Source organism: Quercus robur, chromosome 4, assembly GCF_932294415.1.
Source record: "Quercus robur chromosome 4, dhQueRobu3.1, whole genome shotgun sequence".
NCBI lineage: Eukaryota > Viridiplantae > Streptophyta > Magnoliopsida > Fagales > Fagaceae > Quercus > Quercus robur.
This window is the reverse complement of record NC_065537.1, coordinates 25,810,758-25,825,971: the sequence shown is the minus strand read 5'-3', so window position 1 is coordinate 25,825,971 and position 15,214 is coordinate 25,810,758. Positions and strand designations below refer to the sequence as shown.

The 15,214-nt window shown below is 35.4% G+C and overlaps 1 protein-coding gene and 1 pseudogene across 2 annotated transcripts; both read right to left on the bottom strand.

Moving 5' to 3' along the window:
• Positions 1–1,557: 1,557 nt before the first annotated feature.
• Positions 1,558–3,398, bottom strand: LOC126720995 (trans-resveratrol di-O-methyltransferase-like; annotated as a pseudogene).
• A 6,364-nt stretch (positions 3,399–9,762) lies between these two features.
• Positions 9,763–12,445, bottom strand: LOC126720993 (uncharacterized). Of its 2 annotated transcripts, XR_007653764.1 has the most exons (3): positions 11,838–12,445; positions 11,614–11,698; positions 9,763–10,939 (listed from the first exon to the last, which is right to left on the bottom strand). XR_007653764.1 is itself a non-coding variant. In XM_050423934.1 (2 exons), the coding sequence occupies exons 1-2, from the start codon at positions 11,719–11,721 to the stop codon at positions 10,502–10,504; spliced, it is 546 nt and encodes a 181-aa protein (XP_050279891.1). In that variant the 5' UTR covers positions 11,722–12,445; the 3' UTR covers positions 9,763–10,501. The 2 variants fall into 2 exon arrangements, 1 of the variants encoding a protein (XP_050279891.1); XM_050423934.1 differs by having other exon boundaries at positions 11,614–12,445.
• Between the last annotated feature and the right edge of the window lie 2,769 nt (positions 12,446–15,214).

The following is a 15,214-nucleotide window of genomic DNA, read 5'->3' as shown; positions in this document are numbered from 1 at the left end:
AAATGTTTTTAAAGTGGAGCATTCTCATCAAGGGCCAAGTTTTCACTGTAATTTCCTTAAGGCATAAACCACATTTGTTATTTGATTGGTTCTAATATCATTTTTCATGACTTGAGTAAAGTGTTAACCATATTTGAATCATACCTTAAAGTACTAGTGAAAGTATAATTAAGGTTATTTGTAATCACTTATATAGCTTAAATCTACCTAGTATATTCTTTATATAGAACTCAATTCAAAATCACGTAACATACACTCACACAAGCTATAACGACCCAAGGAAAAACGCTAGTCACATCTGCGCTATACCTCAAAATGACTAGTCACAATTGAGGCTCCTTGTAGTTGTTAATAAAACTCAGATCTACCCAACAAATACCCGATGTAGGACTCATCACACACCGACACACATCACACAATCAATCAAATTGGTGTATCACAATCTCCCTCACTTAAATCCCTAACGTCCTCATTAGGACCCACTTTGTGGGGTAGTGTCTTTAAGCTCACAAGAGATTACCGAGTCGGCTCTGATACCATATGTAACGATCCAAGGAAAAGTGCTAGCCACATCTGCGCTATACCTCAAAAGGACTAGTCACAATTGAGGTTTCTTGTAGTTGTTAATAAAACCCAGTTCAACCCAGTAAATACCCGATGTGGGACTCATCACACACCCACACACATCACACAATCAATCAAATTGGGACATCACACAAGCTAATCCAATTCGACCCACACAATTTAGAGTATGACAAAGCTTTGATCGAGGATGCTCTTTTCTATTTTTAAGAGGTTATGTTTGCAAGACATTCAAAATGTCATTTTTCAAGGCCAATTAGATGGAAGACTAGTGTACATGGTTCAGCTACCAGGATTTCATGATCCTAATAAACCCATTCATGTTTGTGTCTTGAAAAAAATTCTCTAAATGGGCTTAAAAAGTCGCCATGGTTTTGGTACCACCACCTCAACTATTTCCTTCTCGTCTATGGTTTTGTCGCCTTAAGACGGAGACTTTATTCACTCTTCATTTATCAGTATTACTCCATTTAAGACAGACACTTCTTGTTTATTTCCTACAGATATTTGTTCTGCGATATATGTATCACCTGTCCATTGCCTTTGCAATTAAAGACATGGCTTATTTTGTCAACATTGTAGCAACCTATTTTTCATCTGGATTTTATTGAATCTCTAATTTTCCCACAAAGGGCAAGATCATGCCATATGCTAAGGCTGTAAACACATCCAACGACAAAGGAAGAGGAGTGGGAGCTAGGTGCTACCTGGCTTTCCCCTCCCCCATTATTTTAATATGGTTTGTTGCTTTATCAAAAGTTGTTCTTCTCTCTTATACCCATACGCCTTAAGTAATAGAAAGATCTACCAAAAGTGTTGATTTAAGGTATGAGTAATGAAAAAAAAAATCTTGATAACTCCAAATCCAAAACCAAACACGGTTTGTTTCTTCATCAAAACTTGAGCTTCTCTCTAATATCCATATGCCTTCAGCAATATAAAGGTGGGCCACCTTGCACCGAAACCATATTAAAATAATAAGAAGATACTAAAGCACAATTTATTATGCCTAATTATGATATCTTACAATAGGCAATTTCAGGATTGATAGTAGTTTAATTCCTATGCTGGCAAGCATTATTCTATATTTTTTTTTTGTCAACAGTCTTTGCTGGATAGTACTTGTTCATCTCTTAAGGATAAATCTCAATGACGGACTTCATGCCAAATGATGACACAATTTTGTAGTAGCTAAAGCCAGCCTCCAAGAACAGCTTCTCCCATTCTTTCTTGTTTCTCTCTTTTTCAGTGAGCAGAACCATCATTAGTGCATCAAAGAGGAGCTTTGTAGTGCTAACATCATGTTCATCCTGCTCTTGATTTATCACTACGTCTATGACAATTACCTTTCCTTCCTTACCTTTGCTCGTAATAGCCTCCTTGCAATTTTTTAGTATGTTGACACATTCCTCATCGCTCCAATCATGCAAAATCCACTGCCAAATAGTAATGTAACAACCAAATTTGAGAGCTGCATATCTCTAGCATCTTATAAATTTAGCCAACCTCAAAATAATGTTAAATAATTCTTCGAAATTCTTTCACCTATGGAAGTCTTGAAATTTATCATTTATATTGTTCATATTTACCTACTTAATATCTACTTAATTATCTTTCTATCTAACTGTTTCTAAACATGTTATGGAAAGTAATTGTGGTTAAAGAGCTTTTTTACATCATAAATGGTACATCCTAGTACAACATCCACGCACACATGAAGAAAAATTCCTATTACCACCATCCAGCCAAAAAAAAAAACCCATTATAGCCAATATTAATGGCCAAAATAAACAATTGGACGCAATTTAAAAAAATGCACAACCAATTCATTGTTTAAATTGAATAATAAATATTACAAGTCTAAAAGCATATATCATAAATTTTTTTTAAAATGTGATACTTTGAACACTATTAAATCTAGAAAATAAAGTACTAACCATCGAATAAACTCTCAAATTTAAGTGAAATTGAGATGATACTATTTCAAATATATATTAAAGACACATTAGTATGTCACATACCTTGAACAGAATGGCATCAGCAGGAGGGATATAATGAAACATATCGCCACCAACAAATTTCAGATTTTTACTATCTGGCAAGTTGGCAACAACATGTGGGAGATCAAACACAGTGCATTTCATGTGAGGAAATGCCTCAGAAATAATCCTTGCCACTGTCCCAGTACCACCTCCAACATCAACCAATGAACCTAAACCCTCAAAAATGGGCTTGTAGTCCTTAACAACCAAGTTCATCAGTCGGGAATCACTGGCCATTCCTTCATTGAAAATATTATTGTATTCTGGGTTTTGGTTGCAATAGTCCCACATACCTCTCCCATGTGCTTTCTCAAAAGGTGTGAGCTCACTCCCCTGAAACCAATCTCCCAAGAACTGGCATGGGCTTACAAGTGCAGGATCAAGCATTGCCAGAACAAATGGTGATAAGCTAGTGACTTTATCTTTGAGGATAAGCCTAGAAGAAGGTGTGAGGGTATAGGCTTCTTCTTCTTTTTCTTGATTTTCCTGAACTATTGTTTTTGCGAAGAAGCCAGAGTGCACCAATAGACGCATAAGCCTGTGCACGCAGCTAGTTTTTTTTGGGGTGAATATGAAGCTTAGAGACCAACTCTTGGAGAGTAATGGGTTGGCCATGGTTGTGGATTGTGTCAGGAATGCCTAGCTGAATTGCACATTTAAGTGACATAGAATCTATGTAGCTAAAAATGTGTTTATACAAATGACATTGAACCTAAAATAACTCACTCACTCCCTCACCATGAATGAAATCCATCTTAGTGCTGACCTCTTTAATTCTAAGCTTCTTTTACTTCTCCATGAGGTCCAGCTGCCTTCTTATATTTAGTACCCGTTTGGATTGCACTTAATTTGGCGTTTACGTTTTCAATCCATTTTTTTTTTCCTGCGCATGAACAGTAAAATCACATGAATTTACTGTGCAGGGGACAAAAAACACTGTTCATGCACTATTCACGCACAGTTCACAAGTCCCACGACACTATTCACACATTTAAAAATTATTTTACTATAGTGTTTTTAGTTTTCAGTTTCAATAAAAATAAGTTCAATTCAAACGGACCTATAGATTGGTTGTAGAATACTGATGCATTTCAATGTATAGTACGTTGGTGCCCAATTCATTAAAGGACAAAGAAGAGTTAGATAGAAACGTCGTTTTGGGTGGGAGAGGGGCTTTCCGAGTTTTTGGAATAATAATTAAATCTACTACTGCAACAATTTCCATAACTTTTACCGCAACTTGCCTACATGGCGAGTTGTAAATGGTGGAAATAAAATAGTAAATCCGTGTGGGTCCGTGATTCTACTATTCACAAGTCACCACATAGCAAAGTTGTGGTAAAGTTGTGAAACTAGTGATAGTACTAGACATACTCATAATAATTTTAGAGCAATGTATGTGTGAGTGTGAGCAATAAACTTCTCTCATAATTTTAGGATAACTTTTATTGTTATTGGTAAAGTCTCTGATGGTTGAATAAGAGATCTGGGTTTCAATCCCTGCCTATACAAAAAATTGATTGGTATCTTAGTTTGATGATAAAGAGTTATTATCAGGAGCGGAGGGCATAGGTTGAAACTCTCTCCAAAAAAAGAAAGGTTGTTGCAACAAAAATTATTTTCATGATTATTAAAAGAGTAATACTACTGTAGGAGGCAAAATTTTAAGCCAATTATAAAATGCCACATCAAAATTTAATGGCAAATTTTGAATTAATGTCATTAAATTAATTAAATCAAATGATGACATGTGTCATCCAAATTGGCATCACATTGGCATATCAAAATTTGTCATGTGTCATTTGGCCCACAAGATAAAGATAAATTTCCTATTCAAAATTTATGGGTAATTATCTTTATTAAAATAAATAAAATAAAGATAAATTTTCTATTCAAAATTGGTAGATAATTATCTTTATTAAATAAATTAAATAGAGATAATTATTTATCTTTGTTGATTATTATCTTTATCAAAAATATGATCTTTATCAAAATAGATAAATAGAGATAATTATCTCTAAGAAAAATTTGGACCAATCAAAAGTCTACTATATACTTTCAAGCATATCAATTCATAGTGGAGCTTATCCTCTGAAATCACTATAAATAGAGGACATCCCCTCTCATTTTCAGAAGAACAATTTTTCTAAGACGTCAAAGCTCTGGAGAAATTCTATCTCAAGAACACATGAAGAACATTCAAATAAGTTCTTTGAAGTTCTATTGGAATTAAGTTGAAAAAGCCTCCATAAACTTCAACAAACCTCAAATCCTTGAAGCTCAATGGATCAAAGCCTCTAAAGCCTTGAAGAACTTCAACCTAAAAGCCTTCATATTCAAAGACTTGAAGAACAATAAATCTCTAATAAGCTCAAAGCTAGAGATTTGTTGTGAAGATCATTCAATCCATCTTTCAACTAAAGTCAAGAAGATTCCTTGTTCGAGTCAAGTTCAATGAAGATAGAATCAGAGGGTATTCTTTTGTAAAAGAATTAAAATAGAGATTGTACTCATTATTCATCAATACAAATTATTATTTGCAAACCATATTTCTTTTCAATTGTTTAATTTTCTACAATGGGAAAAATTTGTGTTTACAAATTTTTGGCATGCCCGGTGGGACCATCTCTACCTCTCATCTCTTTTTTATCAACTTGTCACATCCTTTGAAGCCATATGGCTTCAAAGAAGACTCAAATCGACAACCCTCTTTTTGGAACAAGTGAAGTTGATCCTACACTTGATTCAAACTTTGATATTCCCTATGCTGGACCCATGACAAAGGGAAGGATAAAAGCCCTTGCAGAAGTCTATGCTCAAACAACACCCATACCCCAATCCTCGTCTATTTTCAACACTTCTAAAACTAAGAAGTCACAAACAGCCTCATCTACTCAAGGGGCAAGCAAAGATGTAGCTGGCCTCATCAAAGAAATGTTGTCTCAACCAGCTTTGTCACCAGAGCCAACACAAGAAGCTCCAATTGTTGAAAAAAAGGATGAATCACTTGATGGATCTGAATTCTCTTTTTCAAAAAATATTCCTACTTCCAAGCTTAGAGAATCCCCTCACTCTATTAGTTCATCTGCCATGCCAGTCATGATGACTAACTCAACATCTTTGGAAGAATAAGTCTCGACCATAGCCCAGACCTTAGAACAGCTAATGAAGTCCGTGAGAGAGAGGGAAGCATTGAGAGACACACAAATAACTTTCTTGATGAATAAGATGGGGAATACATCTGGAACAAATCGTGAAGATGAAAGCTTTCAATCAAAACAAACCCATAATGACAAACCCGAGAGTTCAACAAAAGATCTCAAACTCTCTACAGATGGGTCTATCTCTCCTGTCCAGCTCAAGGAGTTAATCAAGGAAGCCATCAAAGATCAAGTTGGGGGTGGAAGTCAATTGTCCATTGCCTATGCCAAACCATACACTCAAAGGATAGATCTCTTGAGGATGCCTCAAAACTATCAACCACCAAAGTTTCAACAGTTTGAAGGTAAAGGCAATCCAAGGCAGCATGTAGCTCATTTTGTGGAAACTTGTAACAATGCTGGTACTTATGGGGATCTCATGGTCAAGCAATTTGTTCGCTTTTTGAAAGGAAATGCGTTTGATTGGTATACTGATCTAGCGCCTGGCTCTATTGATAGTTGGAATTAAATGGAAAGAGAATTCCTAAACCGTTTTTACAGTACTTGATGTACTGTTAGTATGATAGAACTCACCAATTCAAAGCAGTGGAAAGAAAAGCCTGTCATTGATTACAATCAACGGTGGTGAAACCTTAGTCTTAATTGCAAAGATCAATTATCTGAGGCGTCTGCAATTGAGATGTGTATTCAAGGAATGAATTGGGCTATAAGCTATATCCTTCAAGGAATAAAGCCTAAAACATTTGAAGAATTAGCAACACGCGCCCGTGACATGGAGCTTAGTATTGCTTCCAATGGTCACCAAGGCCTACCTGTTCAAGAACCTCGCAAGGGGAGAGAAAGGCAAGGTACTCACAAAGGGGGCAAATTCCCTCCTAAACCGGAAAACAAGCAATCTTTGATTGTAACTACTACTCCTCTCAAAGTTCCAATTAAACCTAAGATAAAAGAACAGACATCTGCTCTCACTCAAGAAAGAAGAAGAAGACCAACAATACAAGAAATGCAAGAAAAGTAATATCCATTCCCTGATTCTGATATCTCCAACATGTTGGATCATCTACTTGAGTTGAAGTTGATTGAGCTACCGGAGATGAAACGTCCTGAAGAGGCTGACCAAACAAATGATCCCAAATATTGCAAGTATCATCGCCTCATAGGCCACCCCATTGAGCAATGCTTCGTGCTGAAAGATAAAATCATGGAGCTAGCTCGTCAAGGAAAGATCATGTTTGATGATGAAGTTGCAACTGCCAATCTAGCCATGGTAGCCTCAAGTACTACTTCTACTTATTTCATCATTCAATTCGGTTCATTTAAGCCTATTGCGGTAAAAGTACCTTTCTCCCTAGTGCCAATTCCCGAGGATTATATCTTTTCATCTCTTACATGTTATCAAGTAAGTGGTGAAGAAGACTCTTCAGATAGTGAGGAAGAAATAGAGTGAGCTATTGTGTATAAAGCATGTTGGTCTTCGATCATTTTCATTAATGATGATCGTTTGTTGGGATCCAAGAGTCATAATCGTCCCTTATTTGTGACTAGCTACATTCGAGAACAAGAAGTCAATCATATCCTTATTGATGGTGGATTTGCAGTCAATATCCTCCCACTCAAAATATTGAAAGAACTTGAAATCTCCTTGGATGAACTACTTCCTAGTAGGTTGATGATTCAAGGCTTTAATCAGGGTGGACAAAGAGCTATTGGGAAGATTAGACTTCATATGCTTATTGGTGAAATGGAATCAAGTGCGCTCTTTCATGTCATTGATGCTAAGACCACTTACAAAGTCCTTATTGGAAGACCATGGTTGCATGAGTATGGTGTCGTGCCGTCTATGTATCACCAATGCTTTAAATATTTCCAAGATGGGAAAGTTAAGAAGATAGTAGCTGATCACAAGCCCTTCACTATAGCCAAATCACACTTTGCTGAAGCAAAATTTTACTGGGAAGATGATACGCAAGAAGAAGCACAAGTCATTGTTTCACCGTCTAGCAAAGAAAGAAACCTCCACTCTAAACTTCAAGGATTGACTCTCCAATTGAGGAGATGGAAGCCAAGCCAATTGAAGAGAAGGAAACCAAGCAAATGAAGACTTCCATGAAAGAGAAGAAGCATCAAGCTTCTAAAGCAACTAAGGCAGCTCCTGTGTTACACTATGTCCCAATCACTAAAAGAAAAGAGGGCCAATCACCCTTTTCAGGAGATGAAGAGTCAGTATTGGAAGATCTGCAAGGATTAACTCTCCCAGTTTCTAAAATCACAAGATCACAAATCTCAAGCCAACCATTGAAAGGATTCACAAGACCATCCCAAGGACCAATTGTTGAACATGGGACTTTGCCCACCAAACGAACCAAAGAATGTTTTGACCCTAATGCATATAAACTCATGGCTAAAGCTGGTTATGACCATAAGAAGCCGAGTAGTTTGGGTAAGCTCATCCTTGAAGCCTCTGGAAAAGAAGAACATAAGGTGTCGAAGGCTAAAGGTTTCAATATAACAAGTTCTAAGGCCAGAATTGGATACATACCATCGTCTCTTGTTCATTTTCCCATTCGAAAAGCTAAAGTTTCGGTAATTTCAGCAAATTATGAGGAAGAAGAACAGTCTTCAAACCTATCAAAGAGTTCATCTGTTTTCAACCGCATTGGGCGACCCACTTCCCATATCTCAGTCTTGGACAGGTTAGGGACACAAGAAGATAACTCTGTGGTTGGCACTTAAGGCTCTATTTTCACAAGACTTGGTTACTCAACTCCTTCTCAAGTTGACACTCGAGGTTCAGTTTTCAACAAAACTCTATGCAATCTTCTCAAGAAAGTTGTAGGGAAGTCAAAAAGAGATTGGCATGAAAGAGTTGAAGAAGCTTTATGGGTGTATCGCACAACATACCAAACACCTACCCAAGCTACACCCTACTCTCTTGTTTATGGGGTAGAAGTTGTGTTACCACTTGAACGCCAAATCCCTTCATTAAGAATTGCCATTCAAGAAGGCCTCTCTAATGAGGACAATGTTCATCTACGACTTGAAGAATTGGAAGCTTTGGATGAAAAAAGGCTTGAGGCATAACAACGCCTTGAGTGTTATCAAGCTCGCATTTCTAGGACTTTCAACAAAAAGGTTCATCCTCTATCTTTCCAAGTTGGAGATTTGGTTCTTGCTGTACGAAAACCCATCATCATCACTCATCGCACCAAGAATAAGTTTGTGTCAAAATGGGATGGACCATATGTTGGTCAAGAAGCTTATACAAATGGTGCATACAAGTTGGTTGCTGAAGATGGTTTGAGAATTGGCCCCATCAACGGCAAATTCTTGAAACGTTACTATGCTTCAAATTTGAAACACTCCTTGGTAAAAGCCTAAACTGCCTACCTCAACATTCAAAGGGTACATGATGTTTTCTCATTACTCTTGAAAGTGATCCTTTAAAAAAAAAAAAAAAAAAAAAATTCCCCTTTTGAACTACGTGTTGACTTGATCCCCTTTCAGGTACGTAGGCAGCTTAGTATCATTTACTGAGTTTAGTCACATCTTCAAAATATATATATATCTCCTTCTGAACTACGTGTTGACTTGATCCCCTTTTGGATACGTAGGCAACTTGGTATCATTTACTGAGTTCAGTCACATCTTCAAAAAAAAATCCCCTTCTAAACTACGTGTTGACTTGATCCCCTTTTGAGTACGTAGGCAACTTGGTATCATTTACTCAGTTCAGTCACATCTTCAAAAAAAAAAATCCCCTACTGAACTACATGTTGACTTGATCCCCTTTTAGGTACCTAGTCAACTTGGTATCATTTACTGAGTTTAGTTAGATCTTAAAAAAAAAATCCCCTTCTGAACTACATGTTAACTTGATCCCCTTTCGGGTACATAGGCAACTTGTTCTCATTTATTGAGTTCAGTCACATCCTCAAAAAAAAAAAAAAAAAAAAAAAAAAAAAAAAAAAAAACTCCTTTGAACTACTTGATAAAAAACTTTCTTGAACCACGTGATGACTCAATCTCTCTTAAGTGCAACATAGGCAAAACTTGGTATGTCACACTAAGTTCAATCATAGTTTTGGGCGAACATCACTATGAGATAGTCGCTACAAGAAGACAATGCTACCGTATGAAGGTTAACATCATTGTAAGACATTGCAACCAAAAGGAATGCAAAGTCACCTCGAAAGCAAACATCATTGTGAGAATGTCTCTTGGCATCTCTAAAATGTGCTTTCTCTCTCGTCTTTAAAGTCAAGTATTTCTACCTTTCACATATAAAGTCTTGGTGGTACATATCTCCTAACATCTTCAAAGACTTGGTGGTATCTCCTTGCATTTTTGAAGTCTGGATTGCAACCCTTCAAAGTCATGTCATCCTGCATTGTCAAAGTTGGCATTGCATTGCCTCTCTTTTGAATTTCATTGCTTTCCTTCTAAGTTGTGTTGCCTTACATCTCTAAAGTTTGCATAGTACTGCCTCTCATCTTCAAAGACTTGGTGGTATCTCCTTGCATCTTCAAAAACTCGGTGGCACCTCTTTGCATCTCTAAAGTTTGGATTGAGTTGCCTCTCTATTGAGTTGGATCACCTCAAATCCTTGAAGTTTTGGTGTCATCTTCACACATATTTAAACTTTGAATGGTGTCATCCCGTATCTCTAAAGTCTGGTACTCATCATTTTATACCTTTAAAAAGTATCATAGCAAGAAGTCAATGCACATCCATTACAAAGATGCCAAAGCGCGTCCTTAGATTGTTGCATCGACTGAGTATGTCCTCCAACCATTCCAAATATAACGAAATATAGGAAATTCCTCCATTCACGTTGAAGGAATACTCCCAGTTTGTTCGACCCGCAACTATTTCTCGCCCCAGAGATGAGTATGGTTTTGTACTCGCAATGTTTGTATGGTGGGAAGCGAGTAGAAGTGTGGCACTTGCATCAACATTTTGGGGAGCAGCTTGTGACCATTGTGGCAAGTTAGGTGGACATATATCCCAATCCCATTTTGGTGAAAACTCTCCAATGATGGGAGGATGGGTGATTAGAGTTGAAAGTTTCGCTTCCTTGTTGTCTTTCTCCGAATAAACGAATAGGGCCGGTTCGTCACCAATATACAAATCTTCAAAGGAAAAGGCTTGAACACGCTAAAAAGAGAGGAAAAGAAGCAAAAGTCAGTTTTCACAATTATTTCTATATAAAATAAAAAAAATAAAAAAATTACACACTTGAGAGAGATGGATAAACCAAGTCCCGCATCTCAAGTACTTTCAAAAAAATTACAAACTTGAGAGAGATGGATAACCCAAGTCCCGCATCTCAAGTGAGTACTTTCAAATCTTAATACTTGAGAGAGATGGATAAACCAAGTCCCGCATCTCAAGTACCTTCAAAAAAATTACACACTTGAGAGAGAAGGATAACCCAAGTCTCGCATCTCAAGTGAGTACTTTCAAATCTTAATACTTGAGAGAGATGGATAAACCAAGTCCCGCATCTCAAGTACTTTAAAAAAAAATTACACACTTAAGAGAGATGGATAACCCAAGTCCCGCATCTCAAGTGAGTACTTTCAAATCTTAATACTTGAGAGAGATGGATAAACCAAGTCCCGCATCTCAAGTACTTTCAAAAAATTACACACTTGAGAGAGATGGATAACCCAAGTCCCGCATCTCAAGTACTTTCAAAAAAAATTACACACTTGAGAGAGATGGATAACCCAAGTCCCGCATCTCAAGTATGTATGTCAAGAGAAAGTCACAACATGCAAAAGAAAATATTGCATATAAAAAAAAAACTGAGTACAAGAATATTGTACCTCTCGAAGAGAAAGTTCCATAATCGAGCTTGTGCAAAATTTGACACAGTTGCGATGGTTTTTAGAAACAATGAAAATTGTTAGGCTGCAAGAAGAAAAAAGAGTCATGAGTATGGTTTACAAAAAAAATAATAATAATATACACGAGGTTATAAAAGGAAGAGAAGAGATCATGCCTTGTTATCTGACTAAGGAAGAAGAAAAGAATATAGAAAAGAAAATACTCTTTGCAATCCGTCTTCTATAGAGGAAAAGGCTTACGATTTCCGAACTTACGCACTATGAAAAAAATTGTGAATTATGTGCAGCTACGGCTATCCTTTTATAGTGCTAGTCAGAGAGAGTTCAACTGCAATTAAGACTCATCTAGTCGAAACCGGATTGGCCAGGAAAAGAAGTCAGAATGAAGGAAAATTCTTGTATGAAGGAAGAGTTTAAATTGGAGAAGAAGTCTTGAGTTGTGTGTTCAAGTTCAAGTAGGACTCTTTGAGATATAAGAGTTCAAATCCTTATTCAGCTTGGACTAGAAAGAAAAAAACGTGGCTTCTTGCATGGTGGAGTCTTGCATGTATTATGACTCTTTTAAGTCTTGATATACTTATCCGAAATCTAGTTCTATTGGAACTCTATAAATGAGTAACATTAGAACTCTTTTAAGTCTTGATATACCCCTGCCAATGGATTTGAACGTGGCATACTTTAAAGACTTCTCTTCATTCGACAATAGTATCTAACAAAAAAGGAACCTTTGGACTTAAATTCTACGTTTTTTGCTTGGATGATTCTCAATTAACAGCTAAGAGAAGAAAAAAGTTGAGGAGCACCCATTGAGATAGAGTCAAAAAGATAGAGAAAGAGTAGTGAAGGCTTTGAAGTTTGAACGTGGCTTACTTTAACTATTACACTTTGATAAGGAGTAAATCTCTTCTCATAGTGGGGATATTTGTTTAATTCCTACTAGGAGTCTAACTAAGACCACTTTGACTAGGAAACAAATTTCCTTCTTAAAGTTATCTTCGCAGGACACTTTGATTAGGAGCGAAGCTCTTCTCATGGCGGTAGACTCTTGCACATATCAAAGCCCTTGGAGGAATGGTTCTCCAGTAAGTTTGTCTGCTTGCAAATTTCCAAATAAATGAAAGGTGCTGAAATTAATTGCATCAAAGCATGCATGAAGTTGTCGAGACTTACCACTTTCCACACTCAAAATTGTGGACATGTCCAAGTCTCGAGGGGGCATTTGTAGGAGACAAAATTTTAAGCCAATTATAAAATGCCACTTCAAAATTTAATGGCAAATTCTGAATTAATGTCATTAAATTAATTAAATTAAATGATGACATGTGTCATCCAAATTGGCATATCAAAATTTGCCATGTGTCATTTGGCCCACAAGATAAAGATAAATTTCCTATTCAAAATTTATGGGTAATTATCTTTATTAAAATAAATAAATAAATAAAATAAAGATAAATTTTCTATTTAAAATTGGTAGATAATTATCTTTATTAAATAAATTAAATAGAGATAATTATTTATCTTTGTTAATTATTATCTTTATCAAAATATGATCTTTATCAAAATAGATAAATAGAGATAATTATCTCTAAGAAAAATTTGGACCAATCAAAAGTCTACTACATACTTTCAAGTATATCAATTCATAGTGGAGCTTATCCTCTGAAATCACTATAAATAGAGGACATCCCCTCTCATTTTCAGAAGAACAATTTTTCTAAGACGTCAAAGATCTGGAGAAATTCTATCTCAAGAATACATGAAGAACATTCAAATAAGTTCTTTGAAGTTCTATTGGAATTAAGTTGAAAAAGCCTCCATAAACTTCAACAAACCTCAAATCCTTGAAGCTCAACGGATCAAGCCTCTAAAGTCCCGAAGAACTTCAACCTAAAAGCCTTCATATTCAAAGACTTGAAGAACAATAAATCTCTAATAAGCTCAAAGCTAGAGATTTGTTGTGAAGATCATTCGATCCATCTTTCAACTAAAGTCAAGAAGATTCCTTGTTCGAGTCAAGTTCAATGAAGATAGAATCAGAGGGTATTCTTTCGTAAAAGAATTGAAATAGAGATTGTACTCATTATTCATCAATACAAATTATTATTTGCAAACCATATTTCTTTTCAATTTTTTAATTTTCTACAATTGGAAAAATTTGTGTTTACAACTACAGTCACAAAATTTTTAACAACATTTTTACAAACGATTAAGATAACAAATATTTACACGTTCTCATTTAAACCCACCACTTAAATATCTTTTGTTTTTTACTAATAGCCAATCACAACATCAACAGTTACAATTCCAAAGTTTTTCTTACCAAAAATATAAAACCCCCTTCTTTATTCTTCATTTCTTTGTTACAAGACTTTCCTCACCAATTGCCGTGCATACATGTTACCCACTTCCGACAAATTTTGTTGTATACAATAATAAAGTTGAACAAATCAAAAATATCTTGCTCCTCATGATAAATTCACTAATTAACTTTGTCTCAGATAAAACAAATTAAGACCTTTATACATGTGTTTCTATGTTTTATTTTTACACCATGCTTTAATTCTCTTAGAGCAAATCAAAAGTTGAACTAGTGGCAAGTTAAAATATCCATTTGTTTACATGTATTAATTAAAGAGAACCTTCACATGCAGATTCACAAAATTAACTGACTTGAAATTTGAAAGTATATGATTAGACGATTGAACTGTGATTGTCGACCATGTTAAACACATGTAAGTTCTCTAAAAATCATTCACTTGAATGAGGTCCCAAAAATCAACACTATTAAAAATATACTTAGGGTCTGTTTGGATACCGCTTATTATTGAATACTGAAAATATTGTAGCAATATAATTTTTAAATATGTGAATAGTACCATGGAAGCCAGTTTTAAAGTTGTTTTTTTGAAAAAAAAAAAAAAAAAAAAAAAAAAAAAGAGGTGTACTTGCGGGTCTCATGAACAACGCACAAGACCCACTAAAAAATGCTGGACGCACAAAACGTGCTTGGCTTGCCGCTATCCAAACATACACTTAATGTCTAGTAAACCAAATACTAAGAAAGTGTAATTGAATTTTATTTTTTAAAATTTGGTGAACTTTATAAAGGCCCCTACACACACATAATCAATTGAGATTATGAAAAAACCCAATCATAATAATGATTTCAATTCAAATTTTAAAAAAAAAAAAAAAAAAAAAAAAAAAAAAAAAAAAAAAACTTTTCACGGGTAGACTATGGTGAAGGCATTTCCACAAGAAAATATGGATTTTTGGAAGGGTTTTGAGCTTCCAAAGCCATAACAACCTTGTTTCAATGTATATTTTGCAAACCTTGTTTCAATGTATATTTTGCAAATCTTGAAATTGAGTAAATGTGTAACTAGGTATTAAAAATAAATTAAAGCTTACATAAACAATAGATTTGTTTGAAAATTATATTAGTATATATATGTTTATCTATTTTGCTATTAGTGTCCATTTTATTATTTAGATTATTTTTCATTTCAATTTTGTCCCTCTAAATTGAAATTTTGGATTTGCCACTAAATCTCATCATAAATTTAATTAACAAGATCTA